This window comes from Sceloporus occidentalis, unplaced genomic scaffold, assembly GCF_023333645.1.
Source record: "Sceloporus occidentalis isolate IW3139 unplaced genomic scaffold, rSceOcc1.0.p SCAF_7, whole genome shotgun sequence".
NCBI classification, from domain to species: Eukaryota; Metazoa; Chordata; class Lepidosauria; order Squamata; family Phrynosomatidae; genus Sceloporus; species Sceloporus occidentalis.
Genome location: NW_028316987.1, coordinates 12,503,380 through 12,530,630, shown reverse-complemented (window position 1 = coordinate 12,530,630; position 27,251 = coordinate 12,503,380). Strand labels below are relative to the sequence as shown.

Here is a 27,251-nt window from a genome sequence, read left to right as displayed (position 1 = left end):
AAAATCAAAAATATCTAACAATAAGGCAGAGACTTGGCAGAATTTATTTTCTGTTCTCCATGACCTTTTTCCTTCTCCATCCCAAATTAAAACAACAAAACAACCCGATGTGGAAAAGAAATCCAAAAGGTGCAAATATAACGCAGGTAACAGGACTGATCATACTCCATTATCTGAAAGCTCAACAGCACATTCTTTAACTGGCCTCTCCCTTCTCCCTCTTTTTTGTAGAATAATTCTTTGTAAGGGTTTTAGTGAAACATTCACTACAAAAAAAATGAAGTTTGGCTAAGGAATCCCAGTCTGAGGAACAATGCTAAGAATTAATAAAATAAAATACATTCTCTTAAAAGTACTTTGATAAATGACAGATACATGTTCCCCATTGTTTAAATCCCATTTACGTTTTTTCCCTAACCTTCTGGTAGGTAATGGACCCCCCCCCCATGCAACAATGTTTGTCTAGCAATAACGGCTCATCTGTTAGAGAGTGCATGAGTTTGCACATCTTTATCTTTACAGCAGCTCCGAGTAACAGAAGAGAGATGTGTGAAATCTGCCACACAAATATATTTGAAGGTGTATATTTAAAGTAATTAGACCCACAATTGCCCCCCATAATAAGTATCCTCAAGGAGTGGCAGAACTGGGGAGGGATCTAAAAATCATATGGACCTAAGGAACTCGGGTCCAAAACACACTGCAGAAATACCGGTAATCCAGTCTCAGCCCGTTTTAGCTGCCCTGGCTCAATGCTAGGGAATTCTGGGACCTGTAGTTTTGTGAGACATTTAGCCTTCGCTGTCAGAGGGCTCTGGTGCCACAATAAACTACAGTTCCCAGGATTTCCTAGTACTGAGCCAGGGCAGTTGAAGCAATCTCAAACTGGATTATTTCTGCATTGTGTTTTGGATTTCAGATGTTCTATTCCTATCTCCAAGAGCATGATATCTCATTAGACAGTAACCAAATAGCCAACTATTTGCTACAGTTCTCAGACCAACATTAAAAAACAAAATTGAGTTGTGGTTTTATAATATAAAGGACGTCCATTAAAGTGCTGTGGATGTGCAAGGCTCTAGGATAAGGGGCAGGAGCTCAAAGTAAGGGATCAAAGGTACCAGGCAATCCTAGGAGATCACTGGGGTGGGGGTGGGAGGGGGGAGGATTAGTCAAAATTTCCAAAAAGTGTCTATTGATATCTACAGAAATTACAGGTATGTTGTTGGGTTGTTGTTGCTGTTGTTTTGTGGGGAAGGGTAGAATTGCTAAAGCCAAAAAGGGCCAGAAACGTAACAATCCTCCACTCCACCAACTGAAAGGGCAGGATTTATCACATATCAGTCATCTCCAATAGATGCAGGATTTCACAACTCCAAAAGCTGGAAGCTATATGTCCAGTCTCCAATCCAAGCTTATTAGAAATTAGTCTTGTTTAATTTCAGCTGCTTATACTACCATGCAAAACGTATGTGCAGATTGGATCATATGCCATGTCAACCTCTATTCCCCTACCCTCAGCTGAATACACCAACTCTCTGCAGCTTTACCAAACAAAAGATTATCCCTTAAGGACTGATGGAATGATCTAAGGCTATGTTTTATCACCTCTGACAATCGTATTTTCGGCTTATCTTAAAGAATTGTACATTCATGATGAGTGTTGTTTAACAATAACTGATATACCCACGAATTAAACACCATGGCAGAGGATGGATGGACACAGAAGACAGAGTTCAGTTGATCATTCAGACTCTTAATGAAGCTTATGTGACACAGAAGATGAATATGACCTTTTAAAAAAAATGCACAAACCAATAACTAAATCTTCACAGAATAAGATTCAGCATTGTTATTAGGTTTAAATGATGGGATGGATGTGGGTGTGAGGAGCCAGCTACCAGAGATGCTTGGTACTTAGAAGTCAAGGGTATTGATTATATTCAAAGCAATGGTGACTGTTTTAATAATGAGTAACCCTTTAAACAGGAGTCTTTGGACTAAGGGCAAGAGGCAGATTTTGGCACAAGAGCTGAGTCCAAAAGTTGAGTCTGTGTTAGGAGGACTCTACCAGTGTTAAAGCTGGCATTTGGAGAAGCAAACAGCTAATACTTTGCCACCATGGTTTAGAAAGTGATAAAATGGCTCAGGTTGAAATCCACCCAGAACTAGTTGGTCCCTAGTCTGCCCACGAAGAGAAAGTATTGGCAAGCAAAGGACTCCAGTTAATACCTGCACAGCCTACTCAGTGCATCTCACCTTCTATTTCACTCCATGGAAAAGCGTACATTTGTTGCTTTACCTGCAACTTCTGCATACCAGCAGTTGCTACATTAGCAAAACCTCCTCATCTTATTTCATTAAAGAAATCTGAGCTGGTTTCCCAAGGCTTACTGGAAAGGGAAATCTTTGGAACGGCAGAGGCAAAGCTTGGAAACATAGGGTCCAAACAGACGGGCCAAAATAAAGCTGCTTTGGGTCACTTGGGAGGTATGCTGTTTAAATGATGCATGCGTCCTAACAGGCCAGCAGCCATGCCAAAGCCACACTCCAGACCTAAGGACTGGAGCACAGCTTTGGTGAAGCTTCTGGCCTCTTAGGACGCATGCATTATTTGAACAGCATACCTCCAAAGTGACCTGAAGCAGCTTTATTTTGGCCCGTCTGTTTGGGCCCTTACTCTCCAAAAGAAATTGACGTTAGAGTAGTGAGACCTTCTAAATCAGTTAATTACCAGGATAATTACAACTTTGAAGAATCCCTAGTTTCTCAAAAGTAACTAGTTATTTATGTTACTTCATTTTAAAAAAAAAGTACACAGCTGAATGCACAAGGCACAGCACGAGTCAGCACTTTAACCATCTCATATTCCTCCTCCATCATTTACTGAGGCCACACCTTGTAACTATAAGAGAAATTAAAAGTTACAGTTACACCACAAAGGAGTGACATTATCCCTTGTTAAGTTACAATTATAATGCAATTTAATTACACCTTAGGTACTGGGGTAAGAAAGTAATTACAATTAACTAGTTGTTTGTAACTAGATATACTCAAGCTCTGAGAGGGGTCAACAATCAAGCTGCCTACTGTGAGAGAAGGAATCTTCTGCAGGAGACCATTTTTTGTCAGATGGGTTTCACTTCTTGATCATTTCAGAATGGCGGGCATGCCTTCTCTCTTTTCCTCTACCAAGCACCACAGGCCAAGCTATCACACATGCTGGGAAGAAGATTTCAAAACCAGTATTAAGAGCCAAACAGTAAGTTACAGGCACATTTGCAAGAGACACACTCCAAAGCCTTCTTTCCTGCCAGGTATGGCACATGCCAGCCACATACGCACACACTTTGTATGCCCAAGATTTGCCCAGCAAGTAAAAGACATCCAGAAGGGTCATGAGCTGAGGCACTAGAGGATGGGTTGGCTGAAGACTTTAAGGTGACTGGGGCTGGTTTTTGTTTGTAGGCACTGGAGAAGATCTTGCAAGAAGGAAATCTTGTGACAGCAAACTAGGAGTTGGCTTTTGCCTCCCTACCCAGATGTCTGCCTACTGCTCCCTAGCAGTTGGGCTGGTAAAGCACCATGAGGCAGGCAACAGAAGAGACCAATGGACAGCTTACATTTGTAGAAGAGAGGAGGGCATATTAATTGGGGAGCTGTTTGGCCTTGGAGGTTGGCAGGTAGGCAAAATAGGAGGGGCGGCACATGGTCAGCTGTCCACCACAGCTGCTACCCGAGTGTTTGGATGATCTGAGGCACCGATGGGGATCGACTGTCTCCCTCTCCAGGTTCCACAGGGGACCCCAAGTAGAAAGAAGAATTTAAGGTACATGTGATTATTTATGACCTTGTGGGAGGGAAAGGCCAGGCAGTGCTGGCTGGCAGGACACGGATGTTCAGAGAGGTTGTTGGCACAAAGGGCAAGGCAAAGAGGTGGGGTGGAGGGTGTCCCTAAACTAGAAGGGTGAGGAAGGGAGTTCACTCGCAGATCTGGCCAGTACTAGTGTAGCTTTGGGAATGCAAAGGCTCCACCCACTAACTGCCCCCCAACTGGTCAAGGCTGTTACAGATTACATCTAAGCCCCCAGGTGCCACACAACCAAAACCAGCTTCTGTCCTCCCCCATGAGGCTCTAAGTGGAAAGAGACCTCTTCCTCAGTTGCCTCTCAACGGATGTAGGCATCCTGCCCCCAGTCTTCCATATCATTATGGTTACGACTCAGGGCTTCTTCCTCATTCTGGCAATAGCGCTCCCTCCCCTTGCTGCGCCCCTGCAGCAGCCGGTTGTGGTTTTGTCGGTCAGGCTCCTCAGCTTCCCAGGAGCTCTGCGGGTGACGGTGGCCCCTGTACTGGGTACGATGAGGCTCAGGCTCCTCCGCCTCCCAGGAGCCTTGGCGCTGGGGGTGGCGACGGCCTTGCTGGGGGCGACGAGGCTCTGGTTCCTCATAGGGGTCAGTCTCGATGTCCATACAAGAATCTACTGGATCAATGTAGGCAGAATCACGGCTGCCCTGTGTCTCCGTATCAAACGTGTCTTGGCGGGAAAGTCCCCGGGCAGCAAAGTGTGAGGAAGGCTGCATGGAGCGGATCTGGCCTCGCACATCTGGCTGCCCTGTGTACTCGTGCAGGCTGGCATGCTCAGGGTCATGAGACTCCTCCCCATGCACTAAGTAGGGTCTCTGAAAGATGCAGTCACCGCACACCATGCACAAGAAAGGGAGAGAAACAGAAGATTAGAGTTAGCACGGCCACAACACAACAGCAGCAGCTGTCGGCCAAAAACACATTAGAATGCGAAATTCTCACATTCTGGCCTGGAAAACCTCTCTAAGAATCTCTTCTTTCTACCCTTGAGCAGTTAAAATGTTTTGTCCTGAGAATTAAGCAGGTTAAAAAGCAGGCACTTGGTAAAAAAAAGCTTATCAATGAATAAATAATAATTGCATAAAAAGTTTGGAGAGACAGAGACTGCAAAGCTACAGACACAACTCCTCAGCATGGTGCTCTGGCATGATATGAAGTCTTTGGGAATGGCTTCATACATGTGGCACAGAGCAGGTATGGAAAATTAGTTCACTGGGGTAGCATTTCCCTATGGAAATATACATTGTGCATAATCTAAGACAGGTGATAGGATGAAATACTTCTTTCCAAGGGTTGTGGTGCATTCTGGGCAACAACAAAAATGAGAAGAAAGCATTCTCATATGCACAAAACTAAAAATGGGTCTGTTTGAAGAAAAATGTATGACTATGGAACAGGAAAAATGGTTTGTCAGTGGGGAAAATGCCTATAGAAACGTCTACATTAGAAAAAATGATTTCTAAAATAAGCATTGATTTCCTTGTGTAAAGAGTGTGTGTGTGTGTGGGGGAAAGCCTTGCTACCTGATACAAACGTTAGACAGGGCCAGAATATTAGTGGAATTCTTAAAAATACAGTGGGCCCTCCCCTTACACAGGGGATCCGTTTTGGATTCCCCCACATAAGGGGAAATCCGCATGTGCTGGAGCCCTATTAGAAGTAATGGGGCTTGAGCCCACGGTGCAACACAACACAGTACACCACAGTGCCGCACGTGCACCATAGGCGCACATCACATTACTTCTTCTGGAGCATGCTAGGGGTTTTTCTAGCATGACTTTCAGCATATGCTGAAAGCCGGGTATGTTGCGCCCACATAAAACATGGGTGCACTGTACAATGAACATAAAACTTGCAGATCTTTACATCCCTATTTAAGGGCAAAACAACCAAAATCCAGTTCCTAGTTTCAACCAGAACAGACATATTGAATCATTAGGACCTGCATAAGAATTAACTTGTCATTCAGCAGTTGACTCAGTGGGTCTAATCTAGCTGGGGAACAGCAGTAGAATTTACATCCACGTATGCAACTGAACAGTGATGGGGAACAGCTAGTTTCCCAGATGCTGGAATCCAACTCCTATTAGCCCTATTCAGTAGTCATGCAACATAAAGATGGCTTCAGAGGTGGTGATCCACATCTGAAGCTATTAATGCTCCCCCCTCCAACACACATAGTTTGGGCATGCAGCTCCTAGCAGAGTTAGGGCACACATGCAAAAAGATTTAATGGAGAAATTAAGATTTCCCTTTATAAATAACTGCATCACATTAGAGAAGTTCATGACCTAGATTGAGAACCCATCAGTTAGCCATCGGAACATACAGTTAAGCATCACATAGAATGCATATAGCCCACCTGCGCTGGACCTGCTGGAGCTGGACCACCTGGATCCTAGGCTAGTTCATACATGATGCTGTTTGCACATCCATGGCCATCACAAGTCCACTACCTCTTAAGCATGTCAGACAAGAAAACAATACTGGGAACCGTGTGTGAATGTTTATCACTTATTGTTAAAAAACCTGCACTAAAGACATATGTTGATTATTTCAGGTTGTCCTTTTCTTAAAACAAAACAAAAACAAATAATCCACACAGTGCTTCCTTTCACTCATTCAAACGTGCATCTGAAATATGACCAAATTTGTGTTTGAATCCGTGGCAGGAATCACTGTCTGCTAACCATGTGGATTTTGCAATAATAAATGTATGTCTGCTTTCCTTTAATCAAAGGAGAGATGAATTTGATGGACCTTATACCTCCGTTTGTTTTGGCTTGGCAAACAGTCTGAAAATTAGCCCAGACTTCAGTGTTCTGATGGAGGTGCGTTAGTAAAGATGAGGCAGCATTATTAGAAGTAAAAAAAAAAAAAGGCAAGGGACACTGGTCAGTTGACTTTTAAATTGAGTGATAGGAAACCAAAGGATGACATGTTCTTGATGAGGGCAACAAATAAAAGGCCTACTGAAACTACAGTAATAGATGTTGACAAGTGAGGGCAACAAAGCTGGCTACACAGGTTGGGGGATTCTGGGAGTTGTAATTCCCCAAAGTTTTCCAAGTTTTGGGGTAAAGGCACCAAGCCTGGGCCAAACTGGCCAGCCACGATTATCTCTGCATCATGATGGATTAGCCCCTGTTGAAAACTGATCCCTGCATTCTTTTACACACATTTGCAGGAACTTGTCCAATTCCTGTATGATTCTACAAGCAGACAGAGGTAGCTGTTGCTCTGTAAGGCACTTGTGGTGCCATTTTAGGTCTGATTAAAGCAGCCAACAGTACTGTCCTATGCCATGAAGATACCATTCGTAGCTTGGATGTTTCTCTAAAGTTTCAGAAAGCATGTCTTGAAAGAGAAAGGCCATGGGAAGAAAGGTCTACAGACAATGTGTTCATGTCAGGTCATGTTGGGAAGTAAGATGGAAGGGTTCTTTAGCACAGCAGCTCCTCCAAGAAATGTAAAGAGGAAGATAAGAGGGATAGAGAAATCAATTTGATGGAAAAGCAGCACCAACAAGTCCTTTATGAGTAGAGTGGAACCTCATCAACAGGGTTCCCTTGTGCTTGTTTCTTCTTTCTGGAGACATACCCCAGGTTTTTCTGAAAGCTACAACTCGTGCTCCTCCACATGAGTGGCTCCGCTTAACCCCTGGTCCAGGCTGCCCCTCCCGCCCCAGAAGCCCAGATTGCGCTTGAGGGAGGTCAACACCTGTACCTGAAGGTTGGAGACTGGGGCAGGGCTGGCAGCCAGAGCAGCAGTTGCCATGGTGCGGGTTAGCAGGGGATTGGGTGGGTTGCTACTGGGGGGATGTGTGGCCTTCCAGTAGGCTTCCAGGTACTCAGATAGGTGCTCACAGGCATCTTCCAATTGGTTTTCATCCAGGATAATGTCAAACATCTCCTGCAGAGACAGAGAGAGATGGAAGAATGGGAATGAAACAGCCCCAATAAGGAAAGGAGGAGGCAGGTTAAGGTGCCAGGAGTGGATGTAAGAAAATAAAATGTTTGGACAGAACCAAGTGTAAGATGCAGTAGACTGGCATGATTACCACTTAGCATCTCTTTAAAACTAGCATTGTACCAAACAAAGACAGAAAATTCCTGACCCAGTAGGCCTGCTTCCTAAGTCAGACTCTGTAGTCTGAGGTAGATTGTAGGAAGAATTTTGATTGTTGTTTAACTGCTTTGATCTCCAGGAAAAGCGGGATACAAATAAATTATTATTATTATTATTATTATTATTATTATTATTATTATTATTAGGCCTGAAAGAAGGATGTTTTAGAGAACCAGGCAGAATGGCAGCATAGCTGGTAGAGGGAGCAGGAGAGAGTATGAAGTGAGGGAATGGGACAAGAAGTGTGAAGTGGACAATAGGCCCAGGAGCAGGTTCCAGGATGGGAGGGGAGAGAAGAGGACAAGGTACCCCCGGGCACCAGGAAGACCGTGTCAACGGTTAGGACTCACTGGGGGGCACTGTGCCAATTTGTCGGATGCCACCATCTGCACATTCAAATGCTTGGCCTGGGATTTGCCTCGAGATTTCACCAGTCTCTGCAGCACCTGTTGGGTAAAAAAAAATGGGAGAAGAGATATCAGGGCCTAGGGCAGATAAAGGAACAGAGGAAACTGGGAAAATACTGCCCCCAGAGAGCATATGGTTTCTAGTTATGCATCCTTCTTCAGCACAATTAGTAAAGGAGAGACCTCAGATGAAGTCATCTAAGGGCACTATGACAAGCAGATTTGCTTAGGAGTATGTCTCCCTGCACACAGGGAGGCTTACTTCTGAATAAACGCCATCCTAGTGTCAGGATGCATTTCAGACTGTGAAGTTATAGCAGTATACAGGGATGTATACTGTATTTGGCATATCAATTCATTCATCTGATGGAAAGGGCCTATAGTCCAAGAAAGCTGATGACAGTAAAATGGTTAGTTTTTAAGGTGCTACAAGGCTCTATGTTAGCATTATCTCAGAAGAAGGAAAGAAGGAGTGCACCCACCTTAGGGGAAGATATCTTGATATAGACAATGATTGGTGCTAATGAGGTCTTTGAGAGTTGAGCTGGATGATTGATGGTGTCTGCATCCAGGGCTACCAGCTGCAGTGTGCGGGCCAGCTCAAAGATGCGTTCTATTTCACTCTGCACTTCGGCTGCCAAGGCAGAAAGTGAGCCATGAGAAAAGGAAAATGACATGTCAGAATAGTATAGAAAGAAACTGAAGCAACGGTCATTCACACATCCCTTTCATTAGTCTAGGCCAGGGGAAGGCACTTGTGGGAGACTAGAGGCACACATTAGTCACCAGACTGGAGATCTGCAGCCTCACTCCCCCAGCAAAAATAATAATTGCCTCCTATCAGTCAAAATACCCTAAAGGCAACAGATCCCACTTGATCTTGGAAGCTAAGCTAAGGGTCAGACCTGGTTAGTACTTGGATAGGAGACTTGGATGAGGGGGTTCCAAGATATGTGGGGATGGGGTGGGAAATTATCTTTTTCTTTTAAAAAAACATGTGGGCCATGGGGTTGTGTGCCTCTAGATAAGATAATTTTCATCTGCAGTTTGAGATATTACAGCTGTAAGTCACAGCATGTCTGCATTATGAAAGATGCTGCATGGGGGACGGGAAGGAGATATGCTGGTCAACAATTTCAATCCTGGGAGAAGTCATGCTCTTGGCTTCTGAATGGTCCATGGTTGGCTCAGTCCAGAGAAATGTATTTGCAACCCTAACCATGTTAGATAAGGTAGCTGCTGTTTGTGGTCTTAGGGATGCAATACAATAAATAAAGATTTTACAACCCAGAAACTTCTTGAACAGTGTGGTTTAACTCATGTCTACGCAGAAGTAAGTCCTGGAGAGTTCAACTAGGCTCATTGCGCAGTTAGGTAGGCACAGGATTAAAGACAAAAATTCTGAAAAGAATTATTGTTGTTCTCAAATACTATGAGCATTTTCTTTCAAAGGAAAATAAACAAACAACATTCTTTTCGAGATTTATCTTGGTCTTTCAAGCTTCTGGCAATGAAGGACAAGTGAAAAATTAAAGGCACCCACAGGTTGCCATTTTCCACTTTGTGCAAACATAGTGAAAAATTTCAAAATGAACAAAAATCTATCACATTTTGTCAAAACCAAAATGCATGTATTTGTTTCGGTTTTGAAATTTTCCCTCCAGAAGGCAAAACTATACATATAGATTTGCTCCATTCTGCTAAATGTGTTTCCTATCCTGTAGTTAAGCAAGTTAAATTTGTACTAGTAGCATGTGAAAGCTTATGAGGCATAAGGTTACATACCCAAGACATCTGTATCAGGAGCAGAGAAAGGAAGAGAAGGCACAGATGCAAGGGAAAGCAAATCGTGGGGAGGGAGGGAAAAAAGAGAAGAGTGAGTTGGACTTATTGGGAAGCAGCAAAAGATGCCCACAAAGTTTGATGCAGGGGAGAGGGCCTGAAAACAGAGAAGACAGATGACAAAACCAAAATTTTAAATGTTTTCATGAGAAGCTTTGAGGAATACCTTGTCCCACCATGCACAGATGTACAAAAATGTTGAAATATATCTCAAGATGATACCTTGATGATGAAACTATATCCCATGTCTTACACACACAGTCTCTCCCTCCCTCTCCCTCTCTCATTCTTCTTACACCAAAGGATGTAATCTTAGGACCTGTTATGCCTTATGATGTGGGGTGTCCCATTTCCTTTACTGAATATGGATCAGTCATGATGTGGAAACAGTCCTGATGACCTGCTCAAAGGATTGATTGTATAAAACAAGTTCTGCCACAGATTGGGATCAGGGGGGAGGGGGGATGCTGAAAAGCACTGTGGGAAAATCAAAGGCATCCAGGAAAAGCTGCTCTGATATGATACAGATTGGAGCGAGGCAAGAAAGAAATGCTGAAACATCCAACACGTGAGAAATTAGTTCCATGCAACCACAAAGGCAAAATTACAACTACCTCCCTCCTGTTACCTTGAGGAACAGACTCTGACAGAAAATACTTTAAAATGTGGCAAAACGTCATGCTTTCCTCTCAGGGTATCAGCACACCTTACCCAGGCTAGAGCGGGTACTGGACCGTTCAATGATGGTGTGTTTGCTTGGGTTATTGAGAACTGAGCGCTTGGCCAGGGAGATATCAGCTGTCACTCGTGTGATGGATATTCTGTGGAAGACAGAGAGGAATGGATATGCAAGAGTTATCATTCTTACTCAATCACTAAGACATTCAGAAATCTTTCTGAAGTGATGCCTCAGCAAGGAACCTATCTATCGACTAACATAAACTTAAATTTTCAGTGTCCACTTAAAAAAATAACAATACCCACCAAGTTTCCACTTAAAAAAATAACAATACCCACCATGTTTCTAGACTCCGTGAGCTAGGAAAAAGAGATTTTAAAAACTCAACGAAGCCAGCTTTCAGTCAATAGAAACTGAAGCACCCCCGTTTTCATTTTTAAAAAGAATCATAGAGTTGGAAGAGACCACATAGGCCATCTAGTCCTTCCCCCTGCCATGCAAATAAATATATATACAAATAGCGTTTCCAGTCCTTATGTCTGAGAAAAAGAGGAAGAAATGCTTGAAAATGGGCAGGTGGTACAACAGAAATGCAAGACATTTGTAGAGATCCTGGTAGATAGAAATTCTGTCTCAGATGTTCTGTCTTCTATGGCCATCAATCAGGGCTTTCCCATATAACTATCTCTGTATTTGGGATCTGGAGATAATTATTATGGCACAAATGGAAATAACCAGTTTCCCATGTCAAGGCCCAAAGCTTCTGCTCACACCTGCCATCGAATCGGCGTTTCAGGAAATCAAACAAAGCTTTCTGCATCATGTCCGTCACCTAGGAAAGTAAAGGGAGGTGGGGGAAGACAGAGATAAGAGCAGAAAAAAACCTCTCAGAATCCAGAGGATGGAATATGTGAGATACAAGAAACAGATGTGGTCACATGCTCAAACATGGGTGAAAAAGGGATTAGGAACATATGTTTATGCCAGTGTCAATAAAGGCTTGTTGAGACAACTCTAACAATGTAGTTCACATGTATTTTTCCAGCATTCACAAACTCTGCAGAAGAGGGATGTGACGGGTCCCAGCAGATGTAGGCCCACATGACTAAAGGCACTGGCAGGCATGTACAACTCTGAAAGTGGGACTGAGTTAATTCCCGTTCCACAAGAATCAATCTGTTGTGCCAGAACAATGATTCATGCTGGCTACTGCGCAACCCCCAAAGTGACCAAACAGAATAATGATATGAGACTACTTAGTAAGTCCTGTTCTGTCCCCAGTATATGGTACTTTAAAAATGCAACTGAGTGAACATGAAGATTTTATGGATCAGACCAGTGAGGTGCAGTGGTCAGAATACTGACTAGGATGATCCAGGTTCTAGTCTTCAGCGAGCCATGAAACCTACTAGTTTAATTTGAACTATAGTCTCTCTTGTTTTCTCTCTTTGTTTCTTTGTATTTCTCTGCAATCTCACAGAATTGTTATGAAGATAAAATGAGGAACAGGAGGTTGATTATGTATTTTCTCCAAAGATAATGTACAAGTAATATTAGTACATGTTTTGTTGTATGTCTCCCTGAGGGTGATTACAAATCAGGGAACTAATTAAACTTCAAATAAATAAACAAATTAATAATCTTGTGTGTGTGTGTTCTAGGATTCCCCAGGCAGCATTCCTGGATGCCACACAGTCCAAAATAAAGTATATTTTCCAAGCTATGGGTTGAATGTTGGACTAGGATGTGGAAGATGTGGGTTGAAATCCCCACTCAACCATGAAGCTCACAGTCATTATCGCTCACTTTAACCTATTTTGTAGGGTTGTTGTAAGGATAAAAATAGGGAGAGCTACATACCTCGAGCTTCTCGAAGGAAAGGGATCTAAATGTATCAAAGTACCCTGATTATATGCATGATCATGACCACCTGTCATATGAGTCTAAGATACCATGTTTTCTGTCCCTCACATGTACAGTTGGCCACCCACATTCACTGGTTTCCCTATTGTGAATCTGATGATTCATGGATTTGATTAATATGTTCTCTCTAAGAATCTCTAGGTCCTCAAGTATGATTTTATGGTCAACTTCCAGCAAAAGTTGACTGTACAGTCATGCTGGAAGATGCAGAGATTCCTAGAAAAGAATTCTCTCATGTCAACACCCCTCCCCCCCCAGCATTCACAATTTTTATTTTATGTGGCCCCTAACAGTTGCCCAGTCCTGTCTCAAATATTGAAATGGAAGTGACCTTTTTTCATGCACTTTTTATGTGCGTGCGTGCAGTGAAATACAACCAGATCAATGATCCAGTGCATCTTGGCATGAGGCACTTCAAGACTCAAAGTAGAAGCCTGTGTTCTAGGGTCTATTGACTTACAATCTGTGTACAGATTGATAAAATCATGCACAAGGTTGGTGGGCAGGTGCACAGACATCAAGAGTTGTGGGTGTGTGGGATACCAAGTGATAGACAGATAACATCACATATTATTTTTGTACTACTGTCATCTCTTCAGAATAGTTGGGGGAAATCCATCTGGAGACTAGAATTTGAATGAGAAAGAGAGGAGAAAAACGAACATATGCTGGTGGATTAAGATGGATGGGTTCAAAACCAGAAGTGCAAATGTATATGAGAAGTAGACCAGGCATGAACTCAAGTTCAGACTATTTGGCAGATTGTATTTCCCTATATGAGCCAGCCCAGGCTCAGAGATCCTCAGGAGAGACCCTTCTTTCCATCCCACCACCATCACAAACACGGTTGGTGGGGAGAGGGCCTTTTCCATGGCTGCCCCTAGACTCTGGAACTCCCTTCCCAGGGAGGCCAGAATGGCCCCTTCTTTATTGTCATTCCGCCAGCAGGCTAAGACCTTCCTATTCAAACAGGCATTTAAAACAGAAGGTTTTTAGAGAACGGGCTGGGTGTTTTATTCTTTTAAATGTATTTTGAACACTTTTTTCTTTTTAACTATATTTTATTATTTTATAGGCAATCTGTTTCAATATTATAATCATTTAATTCTTCTTCTCTCTGTTTTTAATTGTACTGTTTTTAATCTTGTAAACTGCTCTGAGTCCTAATTTTGGGGGAAAGGGTGGGATATAAATAATTGTAATAATAATAATAATAATAATAATAATAATAATAAAACACGCCTGAGCAAATTATACAGATTTTCTTTAAATATCTGATTCATGTCAGTAAAAAAAGGGGGGAAAGCTTTGGTCCCTGGGCATAAGGTGGCCTGTGCAAGGTTCCAACTGGGACAGACTAATGTTTCTTCACCTGGCTTTCCCTGAACTGTTTCTCCCCACTGATAAGCAAGGAAGGAGGTCTCTGATAAGAAATCAGAGAGAATGTCGGTGATATACCTCTACTGGGATTTTGCTACTACACGTTCTTTCACACCACACTTTGATTCCATTATAACTGCTGTGGTTACATTCTATAGACCCTGGGAGTCTGCAGTTTGGTGAAGCACTTGCTCTGAGAAGTCTACATGCTCCTCCCTAAACCTCAGATCCCAGGATTTCACAGGATGCAGCTGTGACAAGTAAAATGGAATCACAGCACTATCATCATGTAGCGTAAAGGAGTCCCAGCTCTCATGCAATGCTTCCAGGAGTTGGCTGAGGCCCCAGTTTAGCTGTGAGGCCTTAATGACTAAAGTATGTGTCATAGAAAGAACAAAACAGTGAACTCCCACAGTGGTTATACACTCCAAATTTTCCCACCCATTTCCACCACTTTGCATTCACTACATATTAAAGCCAAATACTCCAGTGCAAAAGAATCAAGAGATTGATGGATGTTAGCACAGTAAAGCTAGAAAACTGTGTGATGAGCCTGTTAAAGAGGTGGCACCAGTGCAAGGGATCTGGCATCTGGAAAATGGCTCAAAACATTGTGAGGAGCCACAGCGATGCAATATATCTCAATCCACTTGCCTGACAGATATGCTGGATTGTGGTGGACTGAAAGATGTGGAGGGGAACCAGTTTACAATGACTATCCTGAAAACACAAACTCTCTCCCCATTTTACATCCATGTCAGCACCACTGCTTCTCACCCTATGCACTAATTCCCCTCAAAAATCCTCACCTCATATCCCTTCAAGGATGGGCCTACAAGAATGATGGGTCGCATGGAAGGAACGACATCGTAGGGTGGCACATGTTCTGTCTGTAAGCAAGGGGGAAAATAAGAAGGCATTAGGTTTGCTCAAGAACAACATAATCTCCATGCTTAAGGCAGACACCAGATTGTTTTAAAAATCATAACCATTTTATTAACTTAGCAGAAATGTGTTGAAATTTTTTACCCCCTTTAAGGAGAACCAGCATCTTCATATTATGGATGGATGCAGGAAAAAGGATGGAAAGATATATGAGCTCCTTAGGGAGCCTTAAGATCAGAGTCTTTTGCATCCATCTCTGAAACCTCCTTGAGTGTTGGAAGATTAAGAGAAGGTCCTCAGGCCTTCACAGCTAAGGCATGCTACTCAATGCATTTTAAAGGGACTGATGAAAATATGGGGAGAGATAACAGCACTCAAGCTTTGGGGTTTCGAGATCATCTTCCTGGGGGCACTAACTGGACTGAAAAAAGGAGACCTCCCTCAAAAACCACCATCTTCTTAGTCTTGATATTTCATAAGCCTACTTACCGATTTTTGCTTCTGCTTGGCTATGTCCAGTGATCGCCATTAATGGGTGGGGAGGAAACCAGGGCGCAGGGGGAAAGGAGTAGGAGGAGGGACAGGCAAGAGAAAAACAAACAAGGCATGCGTGTTACTGACAGCTCATTCCAGCTGAAGCACAAGCAGGCATAGGAATGGGGTGGGGTGGAGGAAGCACAAGTAGTGCTGAGGGAAGCAGAAGAACGACAGCTTTCCAGAGGGAGATAAATTCTTCCCACAAATGGGGTGGGGGTGTGTTTGAAGGGAAACAACCTCCAACTCCAAATCACAGGGTTTGAAATCCCCTCCTTTTCTCCATGCTCTGATGGATCATTATGATTGACTTATCTGCTCATGACAGCCGGAGCGTATGAGTCACTCTAAGCCAATCTCACATTACTGGGGCAGTCATGGGCAACAACTTTATCCTGATACACAGACCTTTCCCCATTCCAATATGCTCTTGGGATGAGGTGAGTCACAGTGGAGATGCTGTGATAAGAAAATCCCTCCTGAAACTCCACACACCTCCCTCCCCAGTCACCCAGTATTTCATCCCCTTGTAAACATAGGCATGGGGGCCCAGGGAAGATGAATTTGTGGAGAAAAGCAGCTGGTAGAAAAAGTGACAAGGTGTCCTTTGGCTCCTCTTCTAGACCTGCCAGTGGGACACAGAGTTTGCTCCTTCCCATACTATCCTTTCAGCATCCTAAAGTGCTTAGCAACCAGTCTCCAGTCTTCCTCCCTTTTGCTTATGACTGGTCCTTAAAGAGAAAAGGAGGGTTGCAGAGGCACATCCCATATGAGATGTAAATGGGGTGAATATGGGTAAGTGTCCCAGCATTAGCAATGTCTCCCCTAATTTAGATCCCAGAAAGAAATCTTTATTGCTTATTATAGGGAGACTATCATATATTGCAGGAAGCCCATATCTGGGGGAAGAGGAGCCACTTAACAAGTTCACCCTCTTAGTTTCCATGCTATCATTCATAAAGTGAGGAACTGCTACTAGGGTTAGTTCCCTTACAGCAGGAGAACGAATGGAACATACCGTTTGCACAGTTCCAATCAGGAAAATGATTGGAACCTATTGACTTTCAAGGGTTTGTACTGGGGAGGAGGATTGAGACAAAGAGCAGGACCACTGGGATGTTCCATTCTCAACCTTTCCACAGAAGGAACCATTTTGTCTTTGCATTCCCACAGTGCTTAAGGAAGGAAGGTCAAGGGAAAGGACTTATAAGACTGTTGGACTCATCTTCCACCAAGGCACACATGAGGCTATGAGTTGCCAAGGCATCTTCTAACTCATACACATGTGGAGAGTGTGTGATCACTGGAACATACCATTCTTGTGCTTTGTATGCTTACATGTGCAACACACGCAATGTGGGTAACCTTTCTGTTCTTCCCCTCAACCAAAAGGTGGCCCAAGCTGGTCTCTTTCTAGCAAGACGTCCATTGCCTTTAGGAGGCCACTACAATGTAGCCACTAATGGCAGGTGTTCTGGGTGCAGCTCAGTGGCCAAATATGCTAACAGAACATCACCTCCGTCCCACCACACACAAGCGCTTGATCTCCAGGCAGAAAAGACCCCCCACACAGCCAGGCATCATTTGAGGTCAACAGCAAGCAGGTGTGGTGAGTGAGTGAGGTGGCACTATTACCTTCTTAAAGAAGGCGATGCGCTTGGTGGTGGAGGGGGGAGTGGTGACGCTGCTAACACTAGACTTAGGGGTTCGCTGGTTTTCTTCGGTTGCTGCCTCCTCCTCCTCCTCTAATTCAAGGGCATCTGGGTCATAAGCTAAGTTAGTCATCTCCAAGTTACCTGAGAGGGGATGGAAAGGGGAGAGAAGGAAATAAAAGGTAGAAAAAAAGAGGAAATAAAGAAAAACAACTAAAGAAAGTACAAACTGAAAAGGGAGAGAAAAACAAATGAAAAGGTATTACCAGAAAAGGAAGAAAACTCAAAATGATCAAGAGAATGAAATAAGAACTAAACAAACCAAAGCGGAAATTTCAGGGCTTGCAGAAATGAGGATGACATTTTTTAAAATCAGTGCACTGAGAATCCTGTGAAAGATTCTGGCAACTGCAGCCCTAAAAAGTAACTTTTTCAAACATTCCACAGTATGTGGTATATGTAAGAAAGAGGGCACATGGCAATAAGAGGGCTGCTATAAGGCTACTCTGGAAATCTGGCTAGTGACTGAGACTTAGGCCAGGCGTATACACATGCAACAATTTCAAGTGGAAGAGTCCTGAAGTGGTACATTAAATTCTACCATTTTAAAGAGCAGATGTGGGACTGACATGTTTGAATATTCTTCATGTTAAAAACCAAAACCAAACCTTATTAAATAACAATTGGAAATTGGCAGGGATGTACTCTGTCTTCTTGATGTGTGCTTTTTTTTACTTCGTAGGAGGTGTTTTCCCTTCCTTTTTAATATGGGTGACTACTGAAATATGGAACACTCAACCCCTCACCTACAATCTACCTTGATGCAGCTCACTCTACTACCTCAAGATTGGACCCTTTTATTCTGATGTTTCCATTGCTATGGCCACAAAGATGCAAAAGTGAGCAATGTCCTTTGGATGCTTCAAGATCTCCTCATTCCACTAAGAGAGATGGGAAAGTATCCATCTGAGATGGGAGTGAAAATGGTGGCTGGCCCACCATTCTCTGTTGGGTGGAAGCAGCCTTACCACTAGCAGGTGGGGTGGGTCTTCGGGGCCCTGTCACCACATCTCCCAGGCTAGAGGTGGAGTTGTCTCCTGATTTACTGCAAAAGGAAAGAGTCATTAAAGTCAGAGAGGAGGAAAAGGAAGAATTTGTAGAGTGAGGAACACACCTGACTCAGCCCCATGGCAGCATGACGCCACACACCACACCATACAACAGTGATGGTGAACCTTTTAGAGGCCGAGTGCCCAAACTGCAACCCAAAATCCACTTATTTATTGCAAAATGCCATGTCCCTCTTGGCTTTCTAGTAACAAATTCTGGCAAACTCTGTGCTGGGGCAATGGCACATATGCCCACAGAGAAGGTTCTGAGTGTCACCTCTGGCACGCATGCCATAGGTTTGCCATCACTATGTGTCACAGTGCTCCTTTGATGCTGTGTTTAGATGATGCAGCACCAAAGGAGTGCTATAAAGCTGCAGCATGGCGGCTACAACATGTTTTCCTTTCCAAATTTTTGCAGCTTCTTTTTGTGCCACGGAAAGGCCAAATTGGGAGTGCGGTGTGCGGTTGCCGCAGCCCTGATCTGATTCTAAAAGGGTTGGGCTGCACAGCCCCTACATTCACTTTTTATTATCCACTATATCTAAACACCTATCCATGTATGATTCTTTTTAGCATGCTTCCCATATACATCTTTCTACAGTCATCTTTAGTATTTCTGCTCCCCGTCCCCAATTCCTGTAAGGATTGTTTCCTTTTTACAGGTAGTTAAAATGAGTTTGTGCAACTAGCCTCATTCCCAAGGGCAGCAGAGGGAAAATATGAACACAGTTTAGAAGATGACTTGTTAAAAGTCACTTACTCCTGTTATTTAGTACAGTATTCTTAAAAGTAAGTTTTTGCTACTTTTACAACAGGTTTTTTTAAAGTAATTAATTGTTCTGCTTGTTAGTTTTAAAAATTATTTTTATGGGGGGAGAAATACTCCAAGGCTTGATAAGAGAATGACATGAAACTTCAGAAATTCCTGCTACGATGCCTCTTAAAACATCTTTTTAAAGTAACTAGAAAATGTTACTCCTTACAGTAATAAACTAACTTCATTTCAACTAATTTCATAACTTTCAAATATAACTCTGTTATGCCCCATCATCAGTATTTTTTGCAAAGTAGCCTTTTCAGGTAACTTGTTACTTCCAAGCTCTTGGTGTGAAAACTCTAGTTCTCCTGTGTGGTCTTCTCTACCCAATCTTAAACCTTTCAATTCTGATCTCAGCTTTCTTTTATGCCCCACCAGACATGGTGGGTTGCCAATCCCCATAACACCCAGCCAGGATTGATATCTTAGATTTATAATCCATTTATTGATTACAGGAGTTGTATTCCAGCAGAGAGCCAGTGTTGAATAGTGTTAGTCTAGGACTCTGGGGGACCAGGATTCAAATCTCCACTTGGCTTTGGAAACTCCCTGAGTGATCTTGTGAAAGTCACACTCTCTCAGTCTCTGAATAAATCTTGGTAAGTAAAACACTATGATAGGGTTGCCATAAGCTGAAGTCAACCTGAAGGCACACAACAGGAAGTCAAAATGCCAGGTGTCAGAAGGCTAATGTAAAATGTAGAGATTGGAAATTTTACTTTTTGGAGGCAACAACTCTCAGAACTCCCCACACAGCACGGCCAGTAGGAGACGTTAAAAAAGCTGTTGTCCACAGAAATAACATTTTCAAGATCAGGCATAGCCTTGAATTAGGTAAGGCCAATAGCCAACCCAGCTTAGTACCACAACTGTGACTGCTGGTAGGCACTTACAGAAGCGAAAATCAATATTATTTCACTGAACTATGGCAACCAGCCAAAAGGTGCAGAAGATTTTGGGTGGTATAGCCTTCTCTATCTCCTCCTAAACTTTCTCTTTCTGTACCTTACTTCTTCCTACCTACCTGGAGCTGAGCCGGTGCTGCCGCATCTTTTGCTCTTGGAGCATCCTCATGTTCTCCAACTTGACAGGGCTAGGGATGAAGCCAACCTCGCAGCCTTCTTTGACCAGTCGTCCAATCCACCAATCATTGTTGTATTTCTGGAGCAGAGAAGATCAGCATCAGAAACATGAGACATTAAAAAAAGGAGGCAAAGAGAGAAGATGATGCGGGACAGCCATGGGGGTGTTACTCTGTGAAGGCTGTTGTATATGTTTGTTAACCATTGTGTGTGCGCCATCCCTTTCCCTCACCAAGATGATGGCCCCTCATTGTTTTCACCCATCATTGCACTTACCTCTTTGATATGAAGGAAGTCTTTGGGTTCAAAGGAAATAGACATGCCTTGGACTGGTACATCGTCATTGGGAGAAGGATTATAACCCACATTTGTCCTCACAGCAAATGCTACTGGCTTGGTCTGTAAAATGAACAAGAGAATTTGGTAAGGTAAAGGGAACAGGAGGGAGATCTGTAGCTAAATTGCACCCACATCATTACCACTCTATCATTCTTTCTCCTTGCTTCATTCTTCTTCCAGTCTATTTTTACAACAACAACAACAACAACAACAACAACAATAATAATATATTTATGTTTCCCCGCCTCTTCCAATGGATTGAAGCGGGGTTACAGACTACTTGAAACTATACAAAACATACAATACAATTCATACACATGTAACTCAACTGAAATGCTGGATGGTATAGGCTATATTTCAGAAGGAATTGGCAAACCCCTTTTGAGCATTCCTTGCCTAAGAAAACCCTACGAAATCCATGGGGTCGCCACACATTGATGGGTGACTTGAAGGTACATACACATATACATGTGCTATATGCACATCATGCTGCCTGCTATGTGGCCCTTCACCTAGCATGCAGTCCTCAGGTATGGACAGATAACAGTGAACCAATACTCATTGGCCCACCTGGTCAGGTTTTATGTGTGATATTTGAGAAGGGAGCACCATTTTGTTCACCTCAAGCAGCAAAATATCTTAGGCTGGTCCTGCTGATGAGCCTGGAACTCTGTGCAAAGCTTGGAAAAGTTACTTTGGGGGGCTATAACTCTATGAACCTCCCCACCTGCATGCCTACACCCATGATTAGTCCAAGGAAAAAAGATTAAATGAAAGACAGACAGAAAGCAAGATTAGTTTTTTTGTGGGTTTTTCAGGCTATGTGGCCATGCTCTAGCAGAGTTTATTTCTGATGTTTCGCCAGCATCTTCAGAAAAGCAAGATTATTTCCATGCTCTGGGACTGAATTAGCTTTTCAGAGGTTTGGGGGTACTGTTTCAGTGTTCTTCACTGCTTCCGTGTTTTTCGCCTTGGTCTTCCACAGCATAAATAACTCTAAAAGTAAAATATCCAAAATTATGCCATATGAAATGTGCATGTTCACTGAACAGAATGAGCCAGGCTCCAAATATAGTTGCCTGAGGCAGTGCAGGGGCCTTTTGAGTGGGTGATTTAAAGCATTGCTCCTCATCCTGCTTGGCTAACTGTGAAGGAGGAGTTGGTAAGAATAGAAGACAGCAATTCCTGGCACAAATCCCACCTGAATCAGGGAGGCCTCAGACTGCCCTCCTCACATCAGGCCTCATGGTTAACCTGAGACTACAGTCAACAGATAGCTACAAAACCCGCTGAGCAAGGCAAAGAATGAAACCTGCTGGCTCACAGCCCAGAGGATGAAGAGCAAGCGGTGTTCTGGGTGCTACCCATTCCTACCCACCATGCCTGGCTGGATCCCAGTGACCAAAACGTCTCAGGCATCCTAATTTGTGAGACCGCTGCGGCAACAAGCCTGTTTCCTGCACTGAGAGCCAAGAAGAGTGGAGAAAGGCAGGGAGAAAGAACTGGGAGGCTTAATTAGCTAACTGCATCCGTTACAGTTGCAGGGCTGCTGCCAAAGAAGGGACTGTTGCTCCAGAGAAGGGAAGATGGTTTACTGAACTACCTGTGGTCACAACCAGAGCCTTAGAAAAACCATCAAGTGCAGAATAGAGGGGACCCTCATTTTGTCACACACACACATACATCTGGAATTCTGGACCATGCCAACAACTATCAGGTCTGAATGCATAGGAAAGCCATTGAAATTGGCAAACACCTAGACAACTTCAACAGGAAAGAAGAAACCCTTAAAGTAAACAAAGGAGCTGCCTGGATACATGTTAGGGTTGCCTCAGGGTGTCGCTTACAGACGCCCCGCAACCCTAGCGCGTATTCCGTACATCAAAATGGTGGTGCCCTGTACAGATGGGTGCCGCCATTTTGACATGACGGCTGTGCTGCATCCAAACGGCACGGTGCAGGTGTGACGTGTTCACGTCGCATCAGGCCGCTTGTGGCAGCCTAACAGCGGCACTGGAAGGAGCTCTGAAACGGAGCTCCTTCTTGGGGAGCACCTTGTTCCTGCAGGAACGAAGCCAGGAGAAAGGGGCCGAATGGCCCCTTTCTCTCCTGGCAGTGGCTCCCCAGGTGTCCTGGGGCATGAAGCCCCAAGGACACCCCTTTTCGGGACCAGGGAGGAGCAGCATTTTGCCGCTTCTCCCTGGTCCTGAAAAGTGCCGATTGGGGCCTTTGGGCTGCTGCTGTGGCTGCCCTGGCCCCAATACGTGTTTCAAAGGAGCGGTTTTATCTTTACTGGCTACCAGTTCGTTCCTGAGCACAATTCAAAGTGCTAGTTATGACCTTTACAGACCTACATGTCTTGGCTCCAGACTATCTGAAATAATTTATCTCCTCCTATTAGCCTGACTAACGTTTAAGATCTGGAAAAATTTTCTCCCTGTTCAGCCACCATTACAGGAGCTTTTTGTGAGGACAATACAAATAATCCTCTTGGTGGTTGCTCCCATGTCATGAAATTCATGAGAGGCTCAATTTGTTTCCTGTCTGCTCTCTCTCCATCAGCAGACAAACACTTCTACCTCTTAACTTATTGTGGCAGAAGGATCTGTTAATTGCAGAGGATGGTGGTAGTGGCTACACTTTTATGTTTTAATGTGTTTTATATGATTATAATATTATGGTTTTAGTTTTTATTTATTTAATTTTTATTATGATGTAATGTTTCTAACTTTTGTATTAAATAGGTTTTAGCTGTGCTTTGTTTTCCTTTGATGTGAACAGCCTTGCGTTCTGTGCCAGGAGAAAGACAGGCTATAAATAAAATAAAATGCCACTTTAAATAAATAGATTGGAACAAACATCACCAAAAAAGAAGAAGAAAAAGAAAGAAAAAGAAAAAGAGGACAAATATGGGAGTCTTAATTCCCTTCTGTTTTGCTTGAAATCCATCAAACTTGATTCTTTTTTTAAAGCTGATTTTTAAAATTAAATTTCTTCACTTCACTGAATTTTGGTTTTAGCTGGTATCAGTGCAATACATCTTGGCCTGAATTCAACTGGTAGTCCCAGTTAGAGCAGACCCACTCAGTTAACCGCTCAGTATATGCATATGTATCAGTGGCTTCCATCACTGGCCACTGAAACCACTGATGTCAGAAGCATGGTGAATCCGCTCTGCATTATACTGAGAACTTCCAAGGAGGTCTCCAAGGCTGCATCTGCACTACAGAAATAATGCAATTTGACATTCCTTTAACTGCCCTGGCTCAATGCAATAAAATCCTGGAACATATCGTTTGTTGTGGCACCAGAGCTCTCTGACAGAGAAGGCTAAATATCCCAAAAAAACTACTAATCTTAGAATTCTACAGCATTGAGCCATGGCAGTTAATGCAGTGTCAAACTGCATTATTTCTGCAGTGCAGGTGCAGCCCAAGCTGCTGAGCCCAATTATTTAGGATGGGGACCAGCACCATGGATAGCTCCTTAAATGTCTGAGCTAATCCAGATTCACTGCCCCACAGGCATGGAAGACAACAGCTGCCACAGTCAATAGATCCACTCTTGTTAGGACTAATGACTGGATGTAAGCCACAGATTAATCAATTTCTGTCACTGCTACACCCTGTAACAAAATGTTCTCAGCCTTCCTCATATAACAGGTCACTTCCAGATGCTTTCTTGTAGTGATAATTTGTAATGTGGGCCCCCCGAGCAACTGAGACTGAGGGGAAAAACAGAAGCAGCCAAACACCTTTAGGGCACATAGTCAGATCTGCTAGAAGGAAGGCTGGGGCCTTGCCAACCCATAGCATAGTGCCCTGGCTTTTGCGGAACTGCTTGATGGGCCAGTTCACTTAATAAAGAAGTGAACCTTTCCTTTCATTTTTCAGCCTCCTGCATTGATAAAGCGTTACCATGCCATTAGCTAAAATAATTCACTGGTGCCTGGCCAGCCAGGGATTTGTAGACATCTGTGGGCTGAAGCCAATTGCAAAAAAACCAAAAAAAAAAAAAACCCCAATAAAAACCCCACAAGAAGACACAAGCTTTGTGGCAATCTCAGTGGAAGTAAAGATGGGATGCCCATGGACCTCAGACAGGGCTGTGACCATCGGATACCCTATTAATTAAACTAGATCTGCCTTAAATGAGGCCAAAACTACAAATAAAAGTGGATTAAATCTTTATGAGAAGTGAGAGAGCCAGTATGATATAGTGATTTGGGTGTGGGACCCAGACTTCAGGAAACCAGGGTTCAAATCCCCATTCTGCCATAGACACTCAGTGGGGGTCCTTACGCAAGTCATACTATCTCTGTTTAAGAAGGTGGCAATGGCAAATCCCTGAATTAAATCTTGCCAAGAAAACCCTAGGGTAGGATTGCAATGAGAGCCAGTGAGGTATAGTGCTTTGAGTGCTGGACTACGATTCTGATGTTCAGGGTTCAATTCCCTGCTTGACCCTGGAAACCCACTGGGTGACCTTGAGCAAGTCACACAATCTCAGCCCCAGAAACCCCCATGATAGGTTTGCCTTAGTGTTGCCATAAGTCAGAAATAACTTGAAATCAAACAACAGCAAACAAAAGGGTTGCACTAAATCAGAGTCAATGGAAGCAGTAGATAATGAAAATGGCCAATGAGATGTAAAAGCATGGAAGTGCCTATCTCAATTAATCCTATAAGTATGTTTGCTCGCTCCCAGTGAACATGTTCATTCCAAAGTGACATCAAAGTTCTCCTTGGTATTTGGAAATACGAGTTTCCTTCAGCATTTCTGGCTGTAGCTCTATAGATGCCAGTCACAGATCTTTTCCTGGCTCCTAGACCAAACTTGTTTATCTCTACTGCAGTTGCCATCACTTGTACCATGGTCTGAAAGTTGTGAGTACTTGAATTGGTATGGTGAGTTTAGGTGTGGGGGGCATTTCTATGATATGATGGTCACACATATGGCAGTGATGGTGACACCAGCACACAACAACAACAACAACAGCAACATACTATATTGACATTTGCACCTACAGTCCATTACTGTGCAGGAACAGAGACTAAAATCTGTTGAAATAATGGAGATGCTACTGAAATACAGGGCTAGGAGAGCTGAGAGATTTAAAAAAAATCAATGGGATGGGAGGAATTTTCAAAAAAGAATTCTGTAGTATACACCTTGCTAAGGTGCAATCATACTTCAGATAGGAAACATAGACTGAAACTGCCTGTAGGAGATGCAATAATTTCAGACATCTGAATTATTCAGGACTTTTCATTTGAAATAATGATTTTTGCACCTTGGAGGCTTGTTGATTTTAAAGTCTGCAGACCGTTCTGTCCAGAGCTGGCCCTCATGCAAGACCAGGTGACTGACTCAAATGGCAGATATTCAAGGTGTCATTAAATCTTAAGGTCTCCTAAATGCTTAGTTTTTTTATTTATTAATTCTTGCATTTTTATTGCTTTATTGCTAATGCCAATTAGGGTGCAGCATCAGAGGTACTGTGTACTAAAAGGTGACAGGCCCCTTGTATGGGGTCTAAAGTACAGTCTGCCCTCCATATCCATGGATTCTTTATCCACTGATTCAACCATCCATGGCCTTAAAATATTCAAAGGAATATATATACTCCAAAAAGAAAACCTTGATTTTGCTATTTGATATCAGGGATACCATTTCACAATGCCACTGTATTTAATGGGACTTGAACATAGCATGCAGCCCCCACTATAACTTACCTCTGCCCAGATGTTTACATGTTACTCAGCATGTAGCTTAACGCTGAGTACGAGCCAAGTGGTAACAACTGTGGAGAGTGATGATGACACTGTTAGCAGTGACAGCATCAGGAGCTGAAGATGTTATCAGCACTGAGAAAACTGGGCCGGATTATGTTATCAGTACTGCTGGTAAAGAGAAGTACTGTACTGAAGATGCTGTATTGAAGATGTGATAACTGGTTTAATAGAAGAAATGGTGAGTGCAGTTGATTAGATAAGAGAGAAATATTCTCTTTGAAAAATATATATAGAGTGTGAAGCACTGAGTCATGTAATCGCAGAGAAAATGGAAATGGCAAAGAGTTATTGTAAAATGGCCAATGAGATGTAAAAGCATGGGAGTGCTTGTCCCAATTAATCCCATAAGTATTTGCTCTCTCCCAGTGAATATGTTCTTCCTAAAGTGACATCCAAGTTCGCTTTGGTGTTTAGCAACATGGGTTTCCTTCAACATTTCTGGCTGTAGCCCACAGATACCAGTCATAGACCTTTTCCTGGCTCCTAGACCAATCTTGTTTATCTCTACTGCAGTTGTGGTTACCTGTAGCATAGTCAGAAAGTTGTGCCTGAACTGGTGTAGTGAGTTTAGTATGGGAGGCATTACTATGAGGTGATGGGTCACATTCACGGCAGTGTCTGGGGAACCAAGAGGGGCACAGAGTCTTTGAGCTCCTCCTTGAAAAGGAAAGCAACTACTATAGAGGATCCAATGCAATAAGGAAAAGGACTCTTACAGAGATGCCTGGAGTAATGCAATCTGCCAGCATGGATGCTGACATAGCCAGAGGACACTGAACGATGGCAGTTCTGATGCTAGTGGGCCAGAG

The 27,251-nt window shown here is 43.2% G+C and overlaps 1 protein-coding gene across 2 annotated transcripts in view; it reads right to left on the bottom strand.

Moving 5' to 3' along the window:
* Positions 1 to 2,642: 2,642 nt before the first annotated feature.
* CACNB1 (calcium voltage-gated channel auxiliary subunit beta 1) overlaps positions 2,643 to 27,251 on the bottom strand; it is a 62,693-nt gene continuing 38,084 nt past the window's right edge. The window contains exons 4-14 of one of the 2 annotated variants that reach the window (XM_089531935.1): positions 20,585 to 20,707; positions 20,251 to 20,387; positions 18,326 to 18,402; positions 17,281 to 17,441; positions 15,036 to 15,116; positions 11,697 to 11,755; positions 10,956 to 11,065; positions 8,885 to 9,036; positions 8,346 to 8,441; positions 7,594 to 7,779; positions 2,643 to 4,682 (exon numbers count right to left, since the gene is read on the bottom strand). In XM_089531935.1, the coding sequence (XP_089388061.1) occupies positions 4,170 to 4,682; positions 7,594 to 7,779; positions 8,346 to 8,441; positions 8,885 to 9,036; positions 10,956 to 11,065; positions 11,697 to 11,755; positions 15,036 to 15,116; positions 17,281 to 17,441; positions 18,326 to 18,402; positions 20,251 to 20,387; positions 20,585 to 20,707 (1,695 nt within the window). In that variant the 3' untranslated portion in view covers positions 2,643 to 4,169. Of the gene's footprint in view, positions 4,683 to 7,593; positions 7,780 to 8,345; positions 8,442 to 8,884; positions 9,037 to 10,955; positions 11,066 to 11,696; positions 11,756 to 15,035; positions 15,117 to 15,600; positions 15,621 to 17,280; positions 17,442 to 18,325; positions 18,403 to 20,250; positions 20,388 to 20,584; positions 20,708 to 27,251 lie in introns of both variants that reach the window. The other variant, XM_089531936.1, reaches the window with a different exon arrangement.